Here is a 25,412-nt window from a genome sequence, read left to right as displayed (position 1 = left end):
TCATCTGCTTAGAGAAGATAATTGGACTCATGGGAACTCATGAGATCATTAAGTGAGAGATTATAGAGAGAAAAGAGAAAATGTGGTAGATATCCACAGTTAGAGGATGTGACATGGATTTGTTGTTGTTCAGCAGTTTCAGTCACATCTGACTCTTCATGACCCCATTTTAAGGTTTAGTTAGTAGAGATACTTGTAGTGTTGTCATGTGCTTCTCTAGTTCATTTTGTAAATAAGTAAACTGATGCAAACGAGAACTAAATGACTTGCCCAGAGTCACACAACTAATAAATGTCTAAGGGCAGATTTGAACTTAGGATCTCCTGACTCCTGGGCCAGTGTTCTATCCATTACTTCTACTTGCTTATGATATGGATAATGAAGAAGAAGAAGAAAAAGGAGGAGAAGGAGGAAAAAGGAAGAGGAGAAAGAGGAAGAGAAGGGAGGAGGAGGAGGAGGAGAAGGAGGAGAAAGAGGAGGAGGAGGAGAAAAGAGAAAGAGGAGGAGGAAGGAGATAGAGGAAGAGGAGGAAGGAGATTGAAGAGGAGGAGAAGGAGGAGGAGGAAAAGGAGAAGGAGGAGGAGGAAGAGGAGAAGGAGGAGGAAAAGGAGGAGTGTCAAAAACACTTGGATAGGAGAGAATGGTCAACATTATCAAATGTTGCATTAATAAAGGATTATAAAGACTGGGTGGGGTCATCAGATTTAGTAAGAGATCATCAGTAATGTTGAGGAGAGCTGTTTCAGTTAAGTGATGAGATAAAAAACAAAAGACTTAATATAAAGTGAAAAGAGAAAGTAGAGATACTGAATGTAGATGAATGAATTTCAGGAAGGAAATAAAAGTATGCTATCCATAAACACTTGAGAGGTCCTGAAAAATGTTAGTATTTACTCTTTTTACATAGCTTTTTCATGATATATATTTATATTACTAATTATTATGATATATACCACATAGAATTAATTCCAAGATTTAGAACAGAAGTAGAAATTGAAACCAGTAATTTCTCCAGAGCTTGTACCACCTTCATATTAGAACATGTTCTTTAACTGTAAGAATTTTCGTTGTCATTTTTCAGTCATGTCTAACTCTTTGTGAAGCCATTTGGGATTTTCTTGGCAAAGAGACTAGAATGGTTTGCCATTTTCTTCTCTAGTTCATTTTATAGATGAGGAATCTAAGACAAACAGAGTTAAGTGATTTGTCCAGGATTACATAGTTAGAAAGAGTCTGAGGCCAGATTTGACCTCAGGAAGATGAGTCTACCTGACTCTATCTACTGCACTACTTAGTTGCCTGGAATTTCTAAAACAAATAAATAAACAAACAAAAACAGTAATTAGATGGTCTACAGATAGAATTGCTATGACCAAGATTAGCCAATGAGTTAGTCAAATAGCATTTATCAAGGACTTATTATGTGTCAGGGTATATATGAGGTCTTCAAGGGAAAACTAGTACCTCTGGTGTGAGGGCTACCAAGCTCTTTTCAAGCTCCTCATCTGTTTTAGTGTCCACCTGCCATACAGCTCTCATTTGTAGCTCTATAAAGCTTCAGCTTTTGTAGTGGCCACACCACAATAAACCATCTAAAGCTAAACCAGGTTGAGGGTAATCTATAGACTTCAAACCTGTAGTGAGTTAGGAGGGTGTCTACCCCAAGTATATGAAGATTTTCCTGGTGGGATAGGCAGATGTGAGCATTTTGTTTGGACAAGCCGTAAAGATGGTAGCAGCAGATGCAATAGTGTTCTTAGAGTCTCGTCAGACACCAGAGATGCCAAAGTCATTTATTTCATCCAGAGCCACCACCAATCCATCTTGAATTTTGTCTTGTCACTGGGCTCCAATGATTCTGGAAGAGTCAGTGAGTCTGATGACTTTATTCAACTCTATCTCACTTAAATCCAATCTACTCACAAGTCAAAATATATCATTCATGATGTCATTTTGGTTGTCTTTGAGCAAGAAAAAACAACAACAACAAACCATGTGCCACTAAAGTGCTGGTAATACAGAGGCAAGCTAAAAGAAAAACAGTCTTTCTGAATATGAATCAAAGCGTAGTATTTTCACATTTTTGTTGTTGTCATTTGTTTGCTTTTTTTTCCTTTCTCTTGTTTTTTTTTCCCTAGTCATCTGATTTTCTTTTCTTTTTTATTTTTTGTACAGCATGATGAATATGAAAATATGTTTAAAATAATGGCACATATTTACTGTTTTAGGAGGGAAGAGGTGGTAGAAGAGGGAGAAAAATTTTGAATACAAGGTTTTGCAAAGGTGAATATTAAAAACTATCTTTGCATGTATATGGAAAATAAAATATAATTAAATAATTAAGAAAAAGAAAAATGTATTTGAACTCAAGGATCTGACATTCTAACAGAAAAAAAAATACATAAAAGCTGAAAAGGAGAGAGATGGGAAGAAGACAGTTGACACAGGGATATAATGAAGAAGTCCAGAGAGTGCACATGAATGCAAAATGAAAAGATGGCTATATGGGAATTTGCTTTAAATAAAAATTCTCTCTCCAATCAAAGAGGGTGGTAAAGAGTGCTTCCAAGATGTGAGTTCCAAGGCTTAATTGATTTTCCAAGATTGAGAAGTGTCTGGGGCATAATGAAGAAGTTCAGAGGTCTGGCAGATTCCTAGAGATAAGTCCTGTTGTTACACAATAATTTTGGATTTGTGGGTTTTGAAGGAATATGAAACTCAAGATTCACTGTCCCAAACCACAAGTTTATCATCAACTGAAGGAAATGTGTTCAACAGTAATAGTCATACCTTCCTGAGATATAGCATTCTCTTTTTTAAATCAAAAGAATCTTTAACTTTAAAAAATTTATCATTTCTTAAGTCTAGAGATCAACATCTTAGGATCATAGATTTAAAACTAGAAAAGACCTTAGAGATCATCCACTCCATGCCTTTCATTTTAAATAAAAGAGAAGTAATATCCAGATGACTTAAATTTCCCATGATAAAGCAGATAACATGTGGTCCAAGTCCTATGACTAATTCCAGAACTTCTTCCTTTATACTATACTGTCTCCCCTTACAGCAGGGATTCAAACCCCTGCTTTTGTATGGTGAAGCCTATTTATTCCTCCAAATAATGTTTTTAAATGCACAAAATAAAATACATAGGATTAAAAAGAAAGTCAATTAAAATGAAATGCATTTATTAATATGTTAAAAAAATCATCACTATTCACAGAAAGGTTAGTAAAGACAGAGTTATATCATCACAAATCAGCGCAAATGATATAAAGATAGGATAGCAGGAGTTAGTGAAGGTCAAATACTTAATGTTCTCAGTCTACTACCATACTTATGCTGTATGCGATTCATATCTGAATGTATGCTATATCATTCTAAACATAATAGTCAATAACTTAGAATGTCCATGATTTTCATCCTGACCACTCTTTTGAAAGACAAATTCATGAGCCATTCATTAATATATAGTTTCATAAGTTGCTGTGGCAAAAAAACAAAAAACAAAAAAATAAGAACAAAGCAAAAGTTACCAACTGGTGGTCAGTTTTGTAATAGTAAGCCTCTTTAAATGTATCTGGGTTGGTCTCTGCAAGACAGACAAAAAGATCCATTATAGGCTTATCCTTTAAGCCATTCACTACTTGAATGGAACTAGCTTATGCTCTGCTGGCACAGACTTTGAGAATTCAGAGTCACTCCAATGATATAGTGAGTCCACAAATGAGGAGCCAAATAGAGACTGCATCCCGTACCCAGTAATAAAAGTGTCTACACTCTCTTGAAAGCTTTTGGAATTTTGAAAACTCACAACGATTATCATTGAAAAACACTTTGTAGAATCTGAGCTGGAAGGAACTTTAAAGGACCTCTAGTCTATTGCTATGTGCCCATCCAGAATCTCTTCTACAACTTCCCTGTCAAGTGACAAGTCATCAAGTCTCTATTTGAAAACCTCCACCAAGCAGGAATCCACTACATTATAAAATAGCTCATTTCACTCCTAAACAGCTCTGACATTAAGAACACACACATAACAGCAAACAACATTTACATAGTGTTCATCATATACCAGGCATTGTTCCAAGAGATTTCGAACTATTATCTCATTTGATCTTTATAACAGCCCTAGCAGGAGTGAACAATTAATGCCTCCACTTAATAGCCTTCATTTGTAAATGAAGAATCTGAGGCAACAGAAGTAGCTATTTGCTACATTTTAAAGTGGCTTGCCCAGGATCCCACAGCTGGTAAATATCTGAGACTGAATTTAAACTCAAGGCTTCCTGATTCCAGATCTGGCACTCTCCATTTCACTATCTAGCCTAACAAGCCTCCATTTCAAAAAAAGAATAAAAGTAACATAGATTTTATACCTAAAAGTCTATTTGAGTATTTGGGGGATGTAGGTTATTTTAGGCCAGACTTATGATGTCATTTTGCTTTTAAATTCTCAGTGTAAAAAATCTCCTTATAGACCCTAAACCTTAATTCTATCATTTATAGGCCTAGAGAGTCTAGGGTCGCGTGCAGGGGTCCTCAAACTTTTTAAATAGGGGGCCAGTTCACTGTCCCTCAGACTGTTGGAGGGCCGGACTATAGTAAAAACAAAAACTTTGTTTTGTGGGCCTTTAAATAAACTTCATAGCCCTGGGTGAGGGGGATAATCGTCCTCAGCTGCCGCATCTGGCCTGCAGGCTGTAGTTTGAGGACCCCTACTAGAGTTTCTGAGAAAGTAAAACTACTTGCTCATGGCCATATAGCTAATATAGGACAGAAGTAAATCTTGAATCCAGGTCTTTCTGACTCTAGGACTGTATCATATTACCTTCTCAGGACTAATATTGATGATAAAAATAGTGACTAACAAGGTATTTTATGCTAAATTTTACCAATAATTTTTTTTTAAATTATGATTACGGGAAGTCTTGAAAATACTCATTTCTAAGAAAGAATATGGAATCTTCCTCTACTAAAATCTTAGAAAATGGTATAGAACTTTCTCTAAGATTGTTTCAGTGTGCTCATGATTAGAGAAAGACTTGTTTCTTGTCTGAGGATCAGCCTCTCTAAGTTTAGAGAGGCTTCTTCAACAAATATTTGGCTTTCATGTATTGAATTACTTTTGACCTCAGTAATTCATAAAACTGTTCACTACAATACAGAGAGTCTGCTAGTAAAATCAAAGAATTTTTACATAGAAAAGTAAATATGACCAGAAGCAAGATATGAGCTTTAGAACCACTTAAAAGTTCTTTTTTATTCCTCTGTATATCACTGTTAACTTCACCAGTTTTAAATGGCTCATTTATTTTAAGACTTTTGAATTCTTTCACTCAAACTCTCTTAATCCACATGAAATATGTTGAACTTATGTTCACTTGAAAAGCAAAGGAAATCAAAGAGTGAAATCCACAAACATGCTAGTTTTAAATTGATACAACATCCATAGATAATGACCTATATGTAAATGATGGTAATATTTTCAATGGATTGATCCATTAGCGATGTGGCAGTTAAGTTCTACCAAGTATAAAGAAAACCTGATTCAGAAAAAAAAAAAATGCCAAGCCAGTAAAGCCAGTCAAGAGGATGTATGTAAGAGATGTTATAAAAGTAGAAATGCCAAGTTCTGACATCAACTAGGATATAGGGAGTGATTTTGATTAAAAAGTCATGCATCACACTGAGGTTGGAAGTCTGGGTGACTGGATGAATGGTGCTATCTTCAATAATATTAGGAAATGTGGAAAGGGGGTATGAAAGATAATGATTTTTTCACTTTTTATCTGAGTTTTCTTACATAGCATGATGAATATGGAAATATTTTTTTAAATTGCACATATTTATCCTATATTGGATTCCTTGCTATCTTGGGAGGGGGGTGGACAAGGAGGAAGGAGAAAAATTTGGAACACAAGGTTTTGCAAATGGGAATGCTGAAAACTACCTTTGCATGTATTTAGAAAAATATAACACTATTGAAAAAAAAAAGTTGTTAAATAAACCCTTAACTTCCTAGCAGTGGACCCAGGACATCTTTGTTCTCTAAGCCCAGTTGTGAATCAAATAGACTTTATGAGTAGTAGGCTTTAAGAGTAATATAATTTTGTAGAATGAGTTCTGAATGTGGCTTCAGAGGATTTGTGACTCCTGGCTCCCCTTTTTAACTATAGCTGTGTTAAAGGCAAGTAATTTTCTTCTCTGTGTCTCAACTTCCTCATTTGTAAAACTCTAAAGTTCCTTCATCCCTATATCTCCTAAGAAGGCAGACTAAGTATCACAGGCTACTAAACAACTGCCCTGGAAATAACAACTCTTCAAAGATACTAAATTAAGTGGGAAAAAAAAAGCTTTTTGACCTCCTTTATTACATTATAGATGAGTTCCTTTGGGATTATGAAAGCTTTGCTTGCCTCTGCTCACCACTATCCAAATCCTGGACAAAACATGTGGGAGCTTATGCCTCTAATCTCTTTTAGGTTCATCAATGTAGATACTCTCCTGAGATTCCCACACAACTGATTTGAGGCCTTCAGGAAGAAAGTCTTATGTGAGCAAGGAAAATTCAGATTATATAAAAGAATGTAATTCTTTTATTATTTATTAATTATTTATTATTATTATTTATGCTATTTATTGCCAAAGAATCACATTTTTTCCTTTTATTCTCACAGCCATTTGAAGTCATGTTCTGCTACTTCATGATAATGGTAGTGATTTCATTTATAAGCAATCCTCTATAACCAAATTCATTGTGAAAAGTATCTTGTATGCATCCCTGGGATTTAAAAATGCACAGGTGGATCCACTTTAGTTTTCCTCCTCTTTGAAGTACCTACCCAACTTGAAGCTGCTGATGATTATGCCTTGGGCAGCCCCTTGTCCAAAATTATTAGCTTCACTGTCAATCATTCTATCCAAGGTTTTTCAGCCACCTGTCAACCAGATGGGCCATAGAATAACTAGAGGAAGGAGTGCAAAAAACTTCCTAGGCAAAGAGACTACCGAAAGACAGAGTATGAATAAGATAAGATTGTTTGGAGGAAAGCACCACAGTAAAGAAAAAAAAAAAAAAAACATTTCTAGGGCTATCTAAACCACACAAAATTTTATCAGAATCTATCTTTGGCTTATGTTTTATAAGTTAACAGCCTTTGGTATATGCTATGTAAGAGGATGAGGAGGAGGAAGATAATCATAATTCACATTTATATAACATTTTAAGGCATATAAATTGTTCTTTTCTGAAAAAAACATGGAATTTAGAATGCAAATATTGTAATCCCCATTTCATATACAGAGAAATTGAGGTTCCAAAATGTTAAATGACTTTCCTGAATTTGCACAGATAGTAAGTGCCTGAGGTTCAATGCAGATCCAGATTTTTGGAACACAAATCTTTGTGCTCTTTCAACCGTGCCAAGCTAGAATAAAAAAGCAAAATTCTTTATTTGAAAAGGATGGATTGTGAAAGGTGAAAACAATTCTTAAAAATCATAAACTAATTCTCAAAGTATTTCTTTAAAAAATAATTATTTCAATGGTAAAGAAAAGATTAATGAAAGCATATTTGTACAAATATAGGTCATTTCCTTATCTTTTCATAACTATGAAAGTTATTCTCTCCTAGATAAGCTACATGAAATAGAAATCCAAGGGGAGCTCATTAAAAATACAAAAGCAAAAGACAAAGGAACTTATACTGCTCCAAGAAAATACATACATACAAATAAATACATATATATATATATATATGTATCTCTTTCTGAGTGTTTGTATGTATGTATATGTGCATATATAGAAGTAGATATATGAATTCAAGAAGTTGGGGCCAGAATGACACTGATTTATTTAGAGTTGAAGTTGAAAACATAGCTACAGTGATCTCAAGACATATGGAGAACTGAGCAAGAAGAATAGCCCAGAGACTCACTTGCCTTACTAAATTAACTCTGATTCTTATTCCAAATCTCTTAAGGTCACATGGAATTCAACCCAACCACCACTTTTGATTTGCTAAAAGCATATGATTCAGTTCATATGATTCAGAGAGTTGGATCTGGAAGAGGTCTTGTAGACGTTTTAGTCCAAACCCTTCATTTTACAGATGAAAAAATGGAATTACAAAGTTATTCAAGATCATATAGATAATAAATAGCAGAAGCAATATTTCAACTCAATCTTCTGTTTCTGGGAAGATAGGTGACATAGTGGCTAGAGAGTACCAGTCAGGAAGTCAGGAAAACCTGAGTTCAAATTCAGCCCCAACTACTTACTCACTATATGACCCTGGGCAGGTTACTTAACCTTATTTGTTTTAGTTTCCTTTTCTGCAAAATAAGCTGGAGAAGGAAATGGCAAATCATTCTACTATCTTTGCCCATAAATCTCTTATAAAATGTCAGGAAGTGAGCAGCGAGGAGAAGATGAGGAGGTTTGAAGAGTCAAATACAACTCAAAATCATTGAACTTCTTCTCCCAAATTAATTGCTCTTGCTAGTTTTGGGAACATTCTAATAATCTTGAATATTCCTACTCTACTTCTGACTGGTTAACTGAGTTTCTGAGTCCTAGATCCTGCAGCAAGAGAAAATATATATTAAGTATTAACTATCTACATATATGTAAGCATGGTAAGGTCCCAGGTATATCAAATTTTGATAATACATGATCATGCTTTCACAGAGTTCACAGCCTAGTTGTCCAAAATTTATTTAACTTTTATGATATTTTTATGAGTGCAAATGTCATATTCAGTCATGAAAAATGTCTATTTGTTACATGGTCTAAAATGTATTACCATTATAATCACTTTGCTAGAAAATCTCAAGGAACAAAGAATCCAGAGACTTTATAATGAACTTTCTTGATTGTTTTGTCTTTACCCAGGAAATCTTAGAAAAGAAAAAAAGAAAAAAAATTCTGCATGGTACCATTCATCACACTTAGAATAAGGCCTAACTTATTTAAAACTTTTTTCACATGATAACAAAATAGTGATCTGTTAAAAGAATGGGGAAAGAGGTTGTTTTGAACATCCACATTCTGGCTATATGACCCTACCAAGTCAATATTTTGCTTAATAATTTGCCTTAGGCAAACTCTAAGACTATAAGTTACAAATCATATGCTGACTTGTATTGATAAAAAAAAGTTTCCTGCCTGAGAATTTCCTATACAAAGAAATTCATGGGTCAGATCCAAAAGCAAGAATGAGGAAAACAAACCAGAGAAACTTGAATGAACATAATTTGTCTGAAAGATAACCTTTTCGGAGTTGGAATCACAAGTACAAAGTCTGATCCAACTCATACTTGACCAAAAATGTCTTTCATAATAATCTTGACAAATGGCTTTCCAGTCTCTGTTTAAAGTCTTCCAATGTAAGAGAGATATTTTGAAAATCTTCTTTCTTCTGTTGAATCTTTGGGATGGTCTTCTTTAATATCTACAGTAAGTAGCTCGGGTGTTGTGTTCTGCTTCCCCTCAATCAAGTTTAAAAAAATTTTTACACTGTGCTAAATACTCTGCTAAATACTGGAGTTCGTTTACTATGCCTTTGACATTGTACAGTTTACAGCATGATTGTCTTTGGGAAGGTGGGAAAGCCCTCAAGTGTCCTCCTAAATAGGCAAGGAGGAAAAAACATACCACCTTACCTTTCTTTGCTAGGAGTTAGAGCCATCCCTGCTATGTATCACAGCTCAAGTGATATAACAAACATGAGAGTTTGTCCTTCTGAGACTGTCCCCCTCACCCACAGTTCCCAGGATAAGTTGTAATTTATGAACCATTTCCAATTATTCAATTAATATCAATTAATATTTATAAAGGAGTAAGTTATAGTAAGAACAGAAAAATAAACATTTTCCCCAGGATATAAGAATATGCCCCTAGATTCCTAGAGAGAATAGGATCATATTAACTGGATTTATAGATAGTATTGATCCCATTCACCTTGTTCATGTCCAGATATGGTATAGTCACTGATGAGTCTGCTATTCACCTCCTACATGACTGAGTTCCAAAGGATTTTCTTCTGGACATGAATGTTGAGTTGGCTGACCACATAACCATAACAGCAACACACTCCTGCACATCATGGTGTCTCACTCTCCTATTCTTCTAAACCTCACAAGATTATAGTTGTATTTAATTTCCTTTATCTTAATGTAGAAGTCTGGATATAAAAAATGCCAAACCATTTACTCATGGACCAAATTGTGGCCAATGCATGAGAGAAGCCTCTCTCTCCACTGAGAACTGAGTTTTTACCCTCTCACTTGAACATGGCAGATAAGAAAAAAAAAAAGATAAACCAAACTCCAGTCCCTGGCTGACTAGTGCCTTATGAAAGCACTCCAATTCTGACTAGACTACCAATCAACAATCCAGTTTCGCATTTAGTTGAGAAGACTAGAAGTAGATAAGGAATGCTTGCACCTGCTCCACAGTTCACATGGAGACTGTGTTAGCCAAAGCAGCACACTTTGTATACTCATAAAATCTGGGCTAATGATCCAGCCTCTACTACAAAAGGATTGTGGATTTTAAAGCAAGAGAAGAATTTAGAAGCCCTTTAGTTTAGTGGTTCTCATACTCGTGTTCTCAGTCTCTTTATTATTAAAAATCATTGAGTTCTTTTTATATAGGTTAAATCAATAATATTTACTATATTAGAAATAAAAATTAATTATGAATTAGTGACCGTCTCAAAGGGTTTGAGAGACACTCCCCCCCCAAAGTATTTGGCCCATACTTTGAGGATCACAGTGAGACTAGTTCAATGTCTTTGTTTTGTATAAAGATGAAATGACTTGTCCAAAGTCACAAAGAGCATGTAGCAGAATAAGAATTCAAAAGTAGGTTATTTTTTAATCCAAATCCAGGTCTTTTTCCATTGCCTATTAAATCCCACTTGAATAGGAGCTAAGAAGGAAGTTTGGTTGTACCTCAATTGGTGTGCCTCAATTTTCTCTTTGATGGATTAGTCAGATCATTATTCACAGCTATCAACAATGTATTCTAGGAGAGGGTGATTTTTAGCAGTTTTATAGGTCATGAATGTAGTCAAATCATTTTCCTAAAATAGTGTTCAGAGGAGATTAAGAAAATAATAGCCCTGATTTTATTACTTGTAAATTGCCTTTAATACAACTCTGATACTTTTAAAAGTAAACAATAATAGATGATACTATGGAACAACTAGTGTTTCCCAAGCACCACTTTCAAAGGAGCCTTGAACTATGATAGTTCCCAAAATTTTGCTATCCAAAGCCATTATTTCTTAAAATCTATAAATTTTAAAAGTCAATCCTCATTCTCCTCCCGTCTGTGGTTTCTTTCTCATTCTCTAGTTCATCTCCCCTTTCCTCATTCTATCCCTACCTCCTGGGCTATTGAAAGTCACTAAATTGAGGCCAAAAGAAATGGAGCAGAGTAGATTATTCAATGTAAACAATGTAGAGATTTATCAAAGCACAATGTGGTCTACTTTGGGAAATACTAGCATTATTTATATTATACAATGTGATATTAAATAATGATTGTCTCTTCAGGCTTTAAGATTAGAATGCCAACATCCTGTCAATTTGGACAAACAGGACAGAATCTGTACCAAAAGTCTGTATTTGGTCCAGTCAAGCTTGTCCTACCCAGTTTAAGTCAAAAACTAAGTGAAAGTATTGTTTTGTGTTCCATGACAGATGATCAGTCATTATTCCAATTACTATCAGAATAGTCCTGTATAACAGGACAGACTGACCAATTCAAGGTACTTCAATTTCAAATCAAACTGTTCCTTCCATATTTAATACAACCAAAATCTTACAGTTCTTACTCCATCCCCAGACAAAGAGTCAAAATAAAGAATAATTATTTTCTATTTTACATTGTTTCAAATATCTTAAGAGCTGTCATGTGAAAGAGGAATTATACTAGATTATTTAAATCTTGAAGCCATGAAAGTTGCAAAAAGAGCTTATTTAGGCTTGATGTAAGGGAACAGTTTTAACAATTAGAATGATACAAAAATGGAATGGGATGCCCTGGGAAGCAATAAGCTTCCCCTCTTTGGAAGTCTTAAGTAAAAGTTGGATAAACATTTGTTATTTATATAACTAATATCTTTAAGGTCTTCAAAGCACTCTGGAAATATTATTTCATTTGTTCCTTACAATAATCTTATGAGGTAGGTTTTATTATTATTCCAATTTTAAGAGACCCACAGAGATTAAGTGACTTGCCTATTATCACACAATTATTAAGTCTCTGAGGCAATATTTGAACTCAGGTCTTCCTTTATGGCCAATGTTCTATCTAGCACTCCACCTAGCTATTATGTGTGTCGTAGAGGGGATTCTTTTGTCAAGCATCAGGTTGGACATGATGGCCACGAAGATGCTTTCCAACCATGAAATCCTGTAATTTTGCTGTTTCTCCTAAGAAGATTTTTTGCTCTCACTTTTCTCCATTAAGATTCTACCTTCATGTTTTCTATGAAACTATGCTGAAAATTATTATTCCAAGAAATGTTATAAAAGAAAAACTAACTTTTCAAGTGTCTGGAAGACCACTAACTCTAATTGTTCTTTGTGTGATGGTAGGTACACTAACAGGAAAGTCTGTAGGTCATATTTAATATTTGGTTCCTAAAGGGAATAAAAAGGATTTTTATTCAAAGCAGTGTAGTAGTCCTGTTCCTCTTAGGATATGGAATGTAATATATGTAATAAGATTGTTTTATCATATGAATATTTCTAATTTGAACTAGAACACTGCTGTGCTCTGGTGAATGATGGCTTACCATGGCATTGCCATCCCCAAATTCATGAACTCATTGCTTATTGAAAAGCTATTTGGTATCTCCTTCTACTGCACATTAGTTTACCGGTCTGCAACTAAGTTTGTGATGAATTTCAACACAAATTCAGAGTTAGTTGAGCCTATATATACATATTTACAGCTAGTTTAATCATCATGTTTTGTTTGTGAAGAATCTAAAGCTCAAAGATAGTAATTGACATAAAGTTATAAGGTTTGTAGAAAATCATACAAATAATGAATACCAGAACTGAAATGTGAACTCAGGTTTCCAAATTCTGTGATATTTTTTTGGCATAAACAAATTAAGGTGTGAAATAAATGATTTCTCTTCCAACTCAGTTGCAGATAATTTTTGTTTTGGCTCGAGATATAATTATTTCTTTGATTTTTATCTTTCTGTTTTTCTTTTTTTCCTATTCTGTTTTTTTAAATAAAATACATGTTTTTTTAAAAGAACAGTACCTTTTTGCATTCATTTCCCTTTAATTCCAATTGGTACATTCATTCAGTGATAATTTTAATTTTTCATTCATCTAATAAAGGCATTATGTAAAAGATATTGAGCTAGAAAAATATAGAAACTTGAAGTCGAAATATATATTCAATTTAGAAACTATTGCTAAACTGAGATCATTTGCAAAATGGTAAGTAGCTAAACTATTTGCAAATCATTTAACTATTTAAATAATAGTCTAATTAAAAAATATTCCATGAATTACAGAAAAACTAATATTATTGCTCACTTAACAACTAATGGAGAAATATGCATGGGAGAATCACAGTGGAAATAAAACTAAAATCAAGAATCTTTACTATTATTCAAAAATAATTTCCCTTTTCTTTTTCTTCTTTGTTTTTAAGTGATTCTGAGTTAGACCAGTCTCTACATGCTAATATGTAACTGTACCAAAAAAAATTTTATCATATGTGATAAGTCACAGTCAACCTACACAGTTTATCATATGCTGGCAACCACATTGCAGTCTTGAGAAATACTACACTATATTAGAAGGAGCCCCAAACTTGGAGTCACAAAACTGAGTTCTAATCCCAGCTCTGACATTTCAAGCTCTTCATCTATGTTGTGGGGATAACACTATTGCCCTAAAAAACAGAAGAAGCCAACCTTGAAGAGCTAGGTTCACCTCTCTCCTCTTATAGTTCCTGGATTTTTCTATACCATATAAGTTGTTGAATGGAACAAACTATCTAGATACATATTTGTACTAGCTACCTCTAGCAGCATTGTTTGGGAGGAAGACATTATGTAGAACTTAAAAAAAACTATGTGTCTATGTGTTTGTGTGTGCATGTTATTATTTCATATGTCATGGTACAATGAACCCAAGAATTCAGTATTAGAGGGATCATACAGCTACATCCTTAACTATTTGTTCCATATGAACAATGTTTTGAATCTATTTAGATTTTACTTTCTTCCATTAATTCAAGAAAGTCAGACTGATTTGGTTTAAGTTCTTTACTTTATCTTTCTTGTGATCATTTATTTATTTATTTATTTTTTAAGTGAGACTTATAGCAGAGTCATGACCCTGGGTAACTGGTACACTATTAAGGGAAAATTCTTTACTAAGTTGCTTCTAACACCAGTGAAGTTACAGGTTCAGAAACAAAATAACATTCTACTAAAATGTCATTATGTGATACATACATACTGGTGATATAATGACAGTGTTTCTATATTTATTTTGTCAGTCATACCTCTGATGATTGAACCTGACTTATGACTAGTCACTAAATAGCTGATAAATACTATACTTGTGGCAAAGGCAAGAAAATGTGAAAAGCATACAGAAAGATCCATCCATATATGTGTATGTAAAATATATACAATGTATATGCATATATATACATATATGTATGTGGATGCATCTCATAAATATATACATGGTTATATATTATATATGGCTACATTTCACATAAACATATGTATGTTGAGATGATATATTTCATATTTACATATTATATACATGGAAAATATTTTAGGATATATTAATAAAGTGTTTTCCTGTTTATTATGTCAGTAAAAGTTCATCAAACCATTTATTGGTTGTTCTCAATTATATTTTAGCTACTTACTATTAGCATATGTTGTTCACTCACACCTTATATATGACTCCTCTCATCTTATAACATATTAAGAGATTTTGGCACTCATGTTATTAAAAAAACTGTACGATGGGTTCTTATAATAATGCAATTCAGACAAAGCTTCTTCCTGACTGTACTGAACTGAGTAATTTCATTTGCATGTATTTAAAAGACAGAATTACAGAGCTGAAATGGTTATGTAAAATTTTCTGAAACACAGAAGCAAAATGATTATACTCATATAAGTGGAATTTTTTCTTTTTGTGTGATTTTATTGGGTCAAGTGCTTCACTGAATTAATTAAAAGAATATGTAATTAGTTATGATAAGTGAACAAAAGATTAACTTTTTCATGTTTAGTTCTATATTCACATCTTTTGTATTGAATTAGGTGGAAACAGCAACTGATTCTGATACGGAAAGTAGAGGTCTACGGGAATACCATTCTGTTGGAGTGCAAGTAGAAGATGAAAAACGGTAACCCAACCAAAAACAAAACAAAACTATGTTGTTTCTGAAGAGCTATTTGTTTTGAATCCATTTTTAAGCCTGTAGATCATAGTAACCATCAATAACTTGTACTATTCATCTTCATATTTATACTATTCAATTTAAATTATTCAAGTATGACAACATTTATTTGCCCTTGCTCAACTACCATTTCTTCAAAAGTCAAGAAAATTATTCTTCCCAAGGTAATTTAACATTTCTGAAAGTCAAAGAATTGACAATTCTATATACTAAAGCCCTCTAGTCAAAGAGAAGGGATAAGTCAAAAGCCCATTGATACTGGAACTATTCATGCTTGATCTTGTCAAATGAAAAGAAATAAGGGTTGAAGAGAAGTCCAAACCCAAATCACAGTCTGAAGCAACTTTTTGGGACTGTAAAAAAAAGTATACAAAGACATAAAAGGATTGAACTACATAACCCCTTAAGTCAGCTTTTGCACTGATTTTTTTATGATTTCTATAATCCTTATGCTTATTTCCACATTATAATAGGATTTCTATTATAAATGATTCTCAAATACTCTTTCATAGAAGGTCATTTAAACAAATGCCCACCTTTTACCCCTAGAAAAATGGGCATACTGTATTCTATACCTTTAAGTGCTCATTGTCAACTCCTTTGCCTTTTACATAGATAAGCAAATGTCAAAAAAAAAAAAAAAAAAAAAAACAGCCTTCATGATAACCAAATATACCCCAAACTGTTAATTCTTTCTAGATGCAATTGTTGTAGTCAGTGCTTCACTCTAGTACCAAATTTTGACTACACCAAAGCACACACATGTATACATATGTACTGAGTCCCTTTCTTACATGTCCATTCAGAGTCCTGCAGACATGGTCAATGATGTGTGCTACATATTTGTCCAACACTCCACTTCAATCCATTTCCTACAAATCACTTCAGCATCTGCATGGGAAACCATCTTTCACTAAAAATAAATGTAATGAAAAGTTTTAAAATTATTTACATAAAGTCAGACTGCTTTTTTTTCCATGAACTAATTAAATCTTTAATCACCATTGATACCAAATGTATACTAACAACGACATTTGTGGATAACAAAATGTCAATGTGAGACAATCATATTTTGAGGTATCCGAGTCTATGTGGTATAGTAAAAAGAGAACTGGATATGAAGTCAAAGTACTTAGTTTTGATTTTTAGCTCTATGACATTCTCTAAGTAACATTCTCTAAGTAAAATCACTTAACTTCTGTGGGCTTCAGTTTCCCTATCTGTAAAATAAAAATTTTGGTTTATTGTTATTGTGATTCAGTCATGTCTGAGGCTTAATCACCCTATGGATTATAACATACCAATACTATTTATGGGATTTTCTGGGGAAAAATACTACCGTGACTTGCCCTTTCTTCTTTAGTGTTTTAAGACAAGCAGAGCTTAAGTGACTTGCTAGGGATCACATGGTTAGCAAGTGTTTGAAGCCAGATTTAAATTGAATTCTTCCTGACTCTAAGCTCCTACTCTATACACTGTGAAACCTAGCTCCCCTCAGAGCTTGGTGCACATGACTTTAAAGTTCCTTTCTAGTTTATCACCATTTTTTATATAAAAACCTTCACATCATTATCATATAAATAAAATTCAATAAATATTTCACTTATTTCCATCAGAAAAGTGGGTATTTTGAATGAAAGAACAAGCAGAGCTCAATTTTAGTATTATTTAGTAGTCTTTTAATATATATTTCCTAGTTAAGAAAATAAAATTTAAGCATGCTTGGCAATTAAGAATATTAGAAGGATATCAAATATCTAATGGATAAAATTATAAACTTTGCTCATGTATGGTTCAGTTTTATTCATTTTGTAATACTTAGGCACTCTAGTTCAGACCCATACATATTTATCATGATGAGGAGGGGGATGCGGAATATGGCACAAATAGTATGGATCAAACTTTCTGCCATTTCTCCTTTTTCTTTTTCTTTTCTAGGCATGGTCGGTTTAAACGTTCAAATAGTGTAACAGCTGCAGTTCAGGCTGACTTGGAACTGGAGGGCTTTCCTGGACACATTACTATGGAGGACAAAGGTCTTCAGTTTGGTTCATCATTTCAGCGACATTCAGAACCTAGCACCCCTACCCAATATGGCGCAGTAAGAACTGTACGGACACAAGGACTTTTCAGTTACCGAGAAGATTATAGGACACCAGTTGACACCTCAAACCTTCCCCCACCTGATCCTTGGCTGGAGCCATCTATTGAGACAGTAGAAACTGGCAGGATGTCACCGTGTCGACGGGATGGAACATGGTTTATGAAGCTACTGCACACAGAAACAAAAAGGATGGAAGGATGGTGTAAAGAGATGGAAAGAGAAGCAGAAGAAAATGACCTCTCTGAAGAAAGTAAGGATATTTTGACACTCTTTATAATTCTTGAAACTAACATCCCTAAAAGGAAACAAAAGAAAAAAAATTACTTTCACAGAGTCCTCAAAATCTTTAGATTTCCATAAATAATAATATTGTACATTATTTCTCTTAAGCAGAGGGGAGACTTAAGAGAAAGTCAGCATGTTGTTTGGTATCATTTTTTCTAAGGTACATAAATGGAAAGGGCCAAGGAGACAGTATGGTACAATAAATAGATTGCTAGATTTATAGTTTGGAGACAAATAACCTAGATTTCAATCTCATTCTATTACATACTACTTATGTAACCTCTCTTGGATAAAGCCTTTTTTTCTGTAAAATGAAGGAAGTGGACAAGGTGACCTCTGTAGTCCCTTACAACTCTAAATTTATGAATTTAGGAAATTATGGATTTTTTTTGCTAGAATTCTAAGATCAATTGATTTACCTGTTCTCTTTAATTTTAACAAGATAGTAATTTAGAACATATTGATTTTTTTTTAATTTTTAGGATGCAAAGTTTTGTAAGAAACTTATGATTATCTACATGAAGCCCAAACAACCAAATGAGAAGCAAAAGATTCAATCAATCCACTACACAATCAATAATAGACAGGGAGTTTGTCTATTTTTTTATGATAGAATACATGTGTAGATGTGATTAGCTTGACCAAATATTTTGACATCATGTCAACATAGCCTGAATGCTTTACACACCTTCAGAATTTTTATAAGGTTGAATTAAAGTTTCATCATGTAGAAAATTATATTGACATTTATTTTTGCCTAGTTGTCTTTCAGAAAAAAAAACACATCACTTTTAAAAATTCATCCTTTATTGATTATTATTTGTTAGTCTTTAACAATAATACTTCTCTATTCACAGATTGGATTTATTATATAATAGTTAAGGTTAACATCTATCCCTATTAAAATAAAATAGATCATAGCTGGTGATCTAGTGGATAGGACTTGGAGTCAGGAAAAACTGGATCCAAATCTAGCTTCAAAAACTTCCTTTCAAGTCACCTAAACTCTTCTGTTAAGATGTCTCATAAGTTAAATGAGAATAATCATAGCATCTACCTCATAGGACTTTCGTGAACATAGAATGAGACATTTGGAAAGTACTTTGCAAATCTCAAAGCACTACTAAATACTAGCTAGTCTATTCTATTAATTTGTGCATTTAAAAATCAATAATCTTAATTTTTTAAAATTTTACATTCTTTTTCTCATCCCAAAGCATACTAAAAGATTATGTGCCCCACCACCCATATATCATTCCATATTCTGCATCTCTCAAGTCTAACTAATCTACTTCAGAACATGTTAGTATCACATTTTCTAAGTATCTGTGATATACAGTTTTAGCAACCTAGGAATGGAGGAGTCAAAATGAAATCTAATATAATGGCCCCACATTTTTGCCTTGTTGTATATAGAATTCAGTGGTCTTGGGGAGCAAGAGAGCAGACAAAGTGTTTTAACTCCTTTCTTCTTATGGGTATTTTTGCTATTTCCATATTTTTTCCTGGGATTTTTATTCTTAAGATAAAAGGAGAAGAAAATATTGGACTAAAACCTTGTCCAAGGTTTCTATCTTGTCTTTACGTGGTCATCTAACACTACTCATTCTTTCTGTGAGTAGAAGCCAGATGCCTCATTTCTGGAACTATTGTTGCCATGGTAAAGCATTTAAACCTCATTTGGATGATATGCACATGCATTTTTATAAAGGTCTAATGAATCTTAAGTTACCATTTGCTTTCTAAATAGCATGCATTTACATGAGGTGAATTTAAAGAATAGATTTCCTGTCTTTTTATAAGATAGTTTTATCATGCATTGCATCACATTTTTAATGTTTTAATTATAGACTTATTATGATAATTTTTATCATTCTGTGGGTCCTTTAATCTACATTACAAAAATAAAGCCACAGAGATGCATTAAATTGTCTACAATGATAAAAAATGGGAGTTTAAGTTGTCAACTTCTGTCATGCTTACAAACTCTCTGCCTAGTATTTTGTTTCACGATCTTTTAAAAACTAATCAAAGATCTGGGTATTTATAAACCATGATCTGTTTTTCCTTTATTGTTTCTTAAGTATTTGGAGCTAGCCTTAGAAATGAGAGAGAATGAAGCTAATTTACAGAAAATCCTATGGTAATTAAATTTCTCTGTCTTGGTGCTTTTAGGCACACAATTTTAAATCTATAGTTACCTGTATTTAGGTAACAGGAATAATGTGTGTTATATAAAATATTTAGTTTATATTTCTTTTTGTTTGAAAAAATTAATGTCATTTGTTGGTAAAGATGCTTTATACTTAAGATGGGGTTTTATCTGTATTATTATTTTGATTGTCCACTTTTCACATTTTTTTTTAAAAAATAAGGGGTTTTTTAGGTATTGATCTTTCTAATCTCCAAGTCAAAGATATTTATCAATATGTCTTTTAATTACTTAAAAAAGATATAATACAAAATTTTTATCACTTTGAAATGAATTAACTAGAAGGTTCAATTAGCCAGAATTATAGATGCCCTCTACTTTTACAGATTATGCCCAGATTAGAAGAAAATAAAAGACTTGATAAACATCTAAATTAAATCATTAAAGAATGATTTTCAGCATACATCCTAGAGGCAGTACTGATTATATTTATTCTTCTATTTCTTAACTTAATATGGCAACATAGTTTGATAAGAAATGCCTCATATCTGAAGTTATGGTCTCTAGTTTCAAGCCCCAACTTTATTACTATCTCACTTAACATGACCTTGTATAGTCACTGAACTTGGAGATGTTTTATTAGATCATCTTCAAATTCCTCTTCAGCTCTCATAGTCTAGTATCTCCTCTATCCATTGTATGCATGTGTGTATAGATTTACACACACACACATACACACATACACACACACATACACATATAAAAAGACTAAATTTAAATCACACAAACTGTACCATGTATATTACCTACAATGATCTTAATTTCATGTGCTTTTTACATTTCTTAACTTAATTTTAAAAAATTACTTAGGATGAAAGTTGCTTGTTGTTCTGGTTCCTTAATATAGTCAGTTGTTTTCAACTTAGAAATTAAAATATTTAGTCTTCAAACGCTACGTTAACTGAATGAGATACTTCCTGTTAATTATGCTAGACTTGAAATTGTGTCTAATTCTGGCCAATTGCTTCAAAAAAGATTTTTGTCCCGTAAGTATCGTTGCAAAAGGAAATTAATGTAGTGTTAATCAGATCTAGATACCTGAAATTGCCTAATAATTATTTTCAAATAAGAAAAACTTTTAGCTAGAATCAAGTATAGACCTATTCATTCAGAAACTTTTCAAGACAAAAAAGTAAACTAAAGATATAGCCCCAGGGAACATGAAGTAGATCCAACAATGGATCTAGCATCAGAAGAACTGGGTGTGAATCCTGGATCTACTGCTTGCACTTGTGTCACACGGAACAAATCACCTAAGCTCTCTGGAACTCAGTTTGCTCATTTGTAAAATGTAGTTCTGGTCTAGACAATATTATGTATTCTATGCATCTATAGAGTCAATGAAACTATTTAAATGGCTTTTTAAATAAGAACTAAAATATTTAAATATATCTGTCATGTTGATATGGGAGTTCTCTCCAACTATGAAGCTCAGAACCTATTCATGCCTTTTCATCCTATAAAACTCTTGTCCATAGTTTCCTATTAGGGAGTTTACTCAATATACTATAGATCTTCCTAATTTTTTCTTAACCTTGTAAGGGGATAAACTATAAACCATAAATTAAAAATCTTTTCAAACTTCTTTCTTTGATGGGCATGTTGGGACATACCTGCAATGCCTGTTTGTGAGGAGGCTGAGACTGGTAGATCACTAGATCCTAGAAGTACTGAGTTTCAGTAAGCCTGATGCTGTCAGGTATCTCTACTGAGTCTGGAATTAATGCAGTGAGTCCATAGAAGAGCAGAGCCAACCGTCTACCTGTGGAGAAATGAACAAACACAGTTCAGAAATGGAGAAATCCCTGTTTTCTATATTGATCCATATTGGGATCAGGCCTTGAATGGACACTGTACTTACACCCTCAGTGAAACAAAGAGTAATCAGTCTAAAAAAAATTCTTTCAATTTTTCTTTCACATAATTTCTTTCCAAGTAGAAATCTAACTTCACACACACACACACAGTAGCCAGGTGCACAATGGGGAGATGTGAAAGTGGAAAATGCAAATATCACCATCTTCACAGTTTTATATAGAGTTAGTCCTGTTCACAGCAACAAATTATAAAAAGAGAAACAGAATAAAGTCAATATTCACAGCAAAATGGAAAAGAAAGAAAGGAAAAATCAAATTAAAGTATTCCTTGGGAAATTGAGCAACAATTTAACTTGCCTGTTTGTCCAGGCTCTTCCATGATAGTAAAATGGGAGCCTAAAACATTATGTTCACTCTATCAAACCACCAAATGAATGACATTGAAGGTAGTTTAGTAGAGAGATGATGGGGAAAAGTCCATAATTAGAGGACATTCCCCAAAAATTCCTTCCCTTCAAAAAGAGACATTAATTCAAAGGGCAATTCAAATGGTAGGTTACATATAATTAACTTAGAAATCTTGAGAATATAATAGATATTTCTATAAAATTTCACAGCAAATCTATATCAAATTGGATGTTGCTGAAAAGTAGAAATTGTAGTAGCTGAATAGGTTAATCAGATAGTTTTATAAATCAACAGTAAGAGTTAAATTTGTTCTTTAGATTTTATATTCTGATTATCATCAGCCCCTGTCTTCACTTCTTGAAAAGGCAGTTGTCTAAAATGAGGCAAAATTAGAATTGTATAGTTGAAAGGAATAAATTGAATTTTTGTTTCCAAAATCTTTGCAATTATAGGAAGCTATTTATACTGCAGGTATCAGTCGAGGTCATTATCATTCCAAGGAATAGCAAAAGCCTTTTGCTATTAACAACCATATCAGTAGCAATACTCTTTAACATTTATCATCATCAATATAATATCCAATCTATACTATTCATAATTACTCTTTAGTCCACTAAAATGATATCAGGATATTATCCATCTATTAGTGTGGTGCTAAAGATTATTAATTTAAGTACTTGATATTAATACTTTAGTTGAATTCTATTTAAAATGAATATGAATAGTGAGGATTAAAACTTCCAATTCTATAAAACTGATTGACTTCTTTAATTATAGTTTAAGGCAGTATGCATTCAGAAAAGGGAAATGTATTCATTAATTAGAACAGTATATTTCTTCCCTGATAAGTTGATTAGAACAAGCCTCTCCTTAAACTAGTTCATAAATCATTCCTATTATTTGGAGTTTACAAAGAGGAGTGTTCTATGAAGGAACCAAAAGGTAATCTTTACTGTGGTAAGACTGTCATCAAAACATTGTATTTGGTTTTAGGTAGCAAAATTTGAGAAACAACATGGTATAGTAAAAAAAAGAAACTTGGATTTGGAGAGCTACATTTATCCTTGAATCTCAGTTTGGATATTTACCGCTTTTGTGCCATTACAGACATTAGAATAATTCTATCATTGAGTTTCTTACGTAAAAGGAATCCTAAAGATTCCTTTTAATAAACCCAATATCTAAACATGTTATTGTTTATTGTTGTTGTAATAGTTATTTTCCTATTCAATGATAATCTCATTCCTCAAATGCAACAAGATATAAAACATCATATTCCTACCAAACCCACCCCTTTTCTAAACTATTATTACTATCCATCTAGTCACTCAGGTTCACAACCCTGATCCTCAACTCCTCTCTCTTAATCAGTTGTCAACCTTGCTGTTTCTACCAGCATCTGTTATCTTTTATCTATGTTTCTTTCTCTCTACACACATGCCAGGATCATTGATTTAGACCTGGAAGGCACTTCAAAGGTTAGTCCAAACCTTAGCTTTGGACTCCCATCATTTGCCAATCTACTCTTACACATATGCTGCTGTGTAATGACCGCGTATTTAAAATCAGCCCAAGTCAGGAATTCAGGTTAAGGGAAAAATCTTCACTCTTTATTGAAGTGAATAAGGATTGCAATAGCAAATAAAGGCAAGAAAGATTGCGATAGCAATATGGGCAGCTGCAACAGGAAGCCAGCTAACAGAGGGGGATCTGAGCTGAAAGGCTGTCGCAATGGCAAAAGCAAGCAGTCTCTCCTCCCCTTCCTTTTCCACTCCCCTGCCTCCACCCACCAAAATCGTCATTTCCTATACAACACATCAGGACTTGCACAAAGAGTGGGCGGGGGCTATTCTTTCTCCAAGTATATATATTAATAAGTATGGTCCAATTACTATTTAGCCTCATGTGCTTGGGACCTCAGTGCATCAACTCAAGCCTCAGCCCATTACACTGCTGAACGAAGATGGAGAAAATCACGCAACTATTCTGATTGGATGCACTCCAAATTTGTTACACAACTTCAGCTGGGATCCAATTACTATATTTCCTTTATCACTTTATAACCTCATTCTCTACAATAGCTCTTCTAAACCTTTTCATCCCTCCCCAAATCTTCCAAAGCTCACCTAATCTTACCTTTTCCCTAAAAACTTTGCCTCATGTTATAGGGGAAAAAAATCAAGCTATGAGCTCCCTCTTCTCTCTTACTTTTCTCTAATTGGTAAAATGTCTTCTGCCATTGTGTTCTCTTTAATTCCTGTTTCACATTATGAAGTGGCCTAATTCCTCACCAATACTAAATCCTCTATTTAATCAAGTTGATCCCATTCTATCCCATCTCTTCCAACAGAAAATCACTTCTGTCATTCTCACTTTTTCACTTATTTTCAATATTTTCCTGTCTATTGCCTATAAATATGCCCATGTTTCCTTCATTCCAAGAAAAAAAAATCTTCACTTGATCTCTACTATTCTAGTCTTTCCTCTTTTTATTGTTAAATTCAAAAAGACCATCTATAATAGATGCCTTCCACTTTTTTCCTCCCACTCTTTTCTGAACCCTTTAAAATTTGACTTCAGCCTTATCATTCCATTAAAATTGCTCTCTGTGGTTATTAATGATCTTAGATCCCAAATCTAATGGCCTTTCCTCTATCCTCATTCTCCTTGACTTCTATGTAGTCTTTGACATTATTGATCACTCTGTCTTCCTAAATATTCTCTTTTCTCTAGGTTTTCAAGATACTACTTTTTTTCTTCCTACTTTTCTGACCACTCCTTCTCTGTCTCTTTTGCTGGAACTTCTAGATCATTCCCTCTAGTCAAACTAAAAGTTTGGTCCTGGCCCTCTTCTCTTCTCCCTCTATACTTCTTCATTGGGTGATCTCATCAGCTCCCATGCATCTCATTATAATTTCTCTTCTGATGATTTTCCATTCTACCTATCTTGTCCTAACTCTGCTGACTTATTTTCAACCTCTTATTTTCAATGGCCTTTCATACATCTCATCCTAAATTCAATATGTCCAAAACTGAACTCATTATCTTTCCCCTAAGTTCTCTCCTCACCTCCTATCTTTCCTCTTACTGTAGAAGGCAATACTATAGTCCC

At 33.5% G+C, this 25,412-nt stretch overlaps 1 protein-coding gene and 1 long non-coding RNA gene across 2 annotated transcripts in view; one reads left to right on the top strand and one right to left on the bottom strand.

Moving 5' to 3' along the window:
* DLGAP2 (DLG associated protein 2) overlaps positions 1–25,412 on the top strand; it is a 1,170,371-nt gene that overhangs the window by 1,119,010 nt on the left and 25,949 nt on the right. The window contains exons 10-11 of the mRNA XM_051976005.1: positions 15,335–15,420; positions 17,413–17,828. Of these exons, the coding sequence (XP_051831965.1) occupies positions 15,335–15,420; positions 17,413–17,828 (502 nt within the window). The remainder of the gene's footprint in view (positions 1–15,334; positions 15,421–17,412; positions 17,829–25,412) is intronic.
* Positions 17,786–25,412, bottom strand: part of LOC127548562 (uncharacterized) — a 28,922-nt gene continuing 21,295 nt past the window's right edge. The window contains exons 2-3 of the long non-coding RNA XR_007950429.1: positions 21,689–21,837; positions 17,786–17,873 (exon numbers count right to left, since the gene is read on the bottom strand). This is a non-coding gene — a long non-coding RNA (uncharacterized LOC127548562). The remainder of the gene's footprint in view (positions 17,874–21,688; positions 21,838–25,412) is intronic.

Source organism: Antechinus flavipes, chromosome 2 (genome assembly GCF_016432865.1).
Source record: "Antechinus flavipes isolate AdamAnt ecotype Samford, QLD, Australia chromosome 2, AdamAnt_v2, whole genome shotgun sequence".
In the NCBI taxonomy this organism is placed as follows: Eukaryota; Metazoa; Chordata; class Mammalia; order Dasyuromorphia; family Dasyuridae; genus Antechinus; species Antechinus flavipes.
Note: the sequence above shows the minus strand (reverse complement) of the source record. Positions and strands in the feature narration are given on the sequence as shown.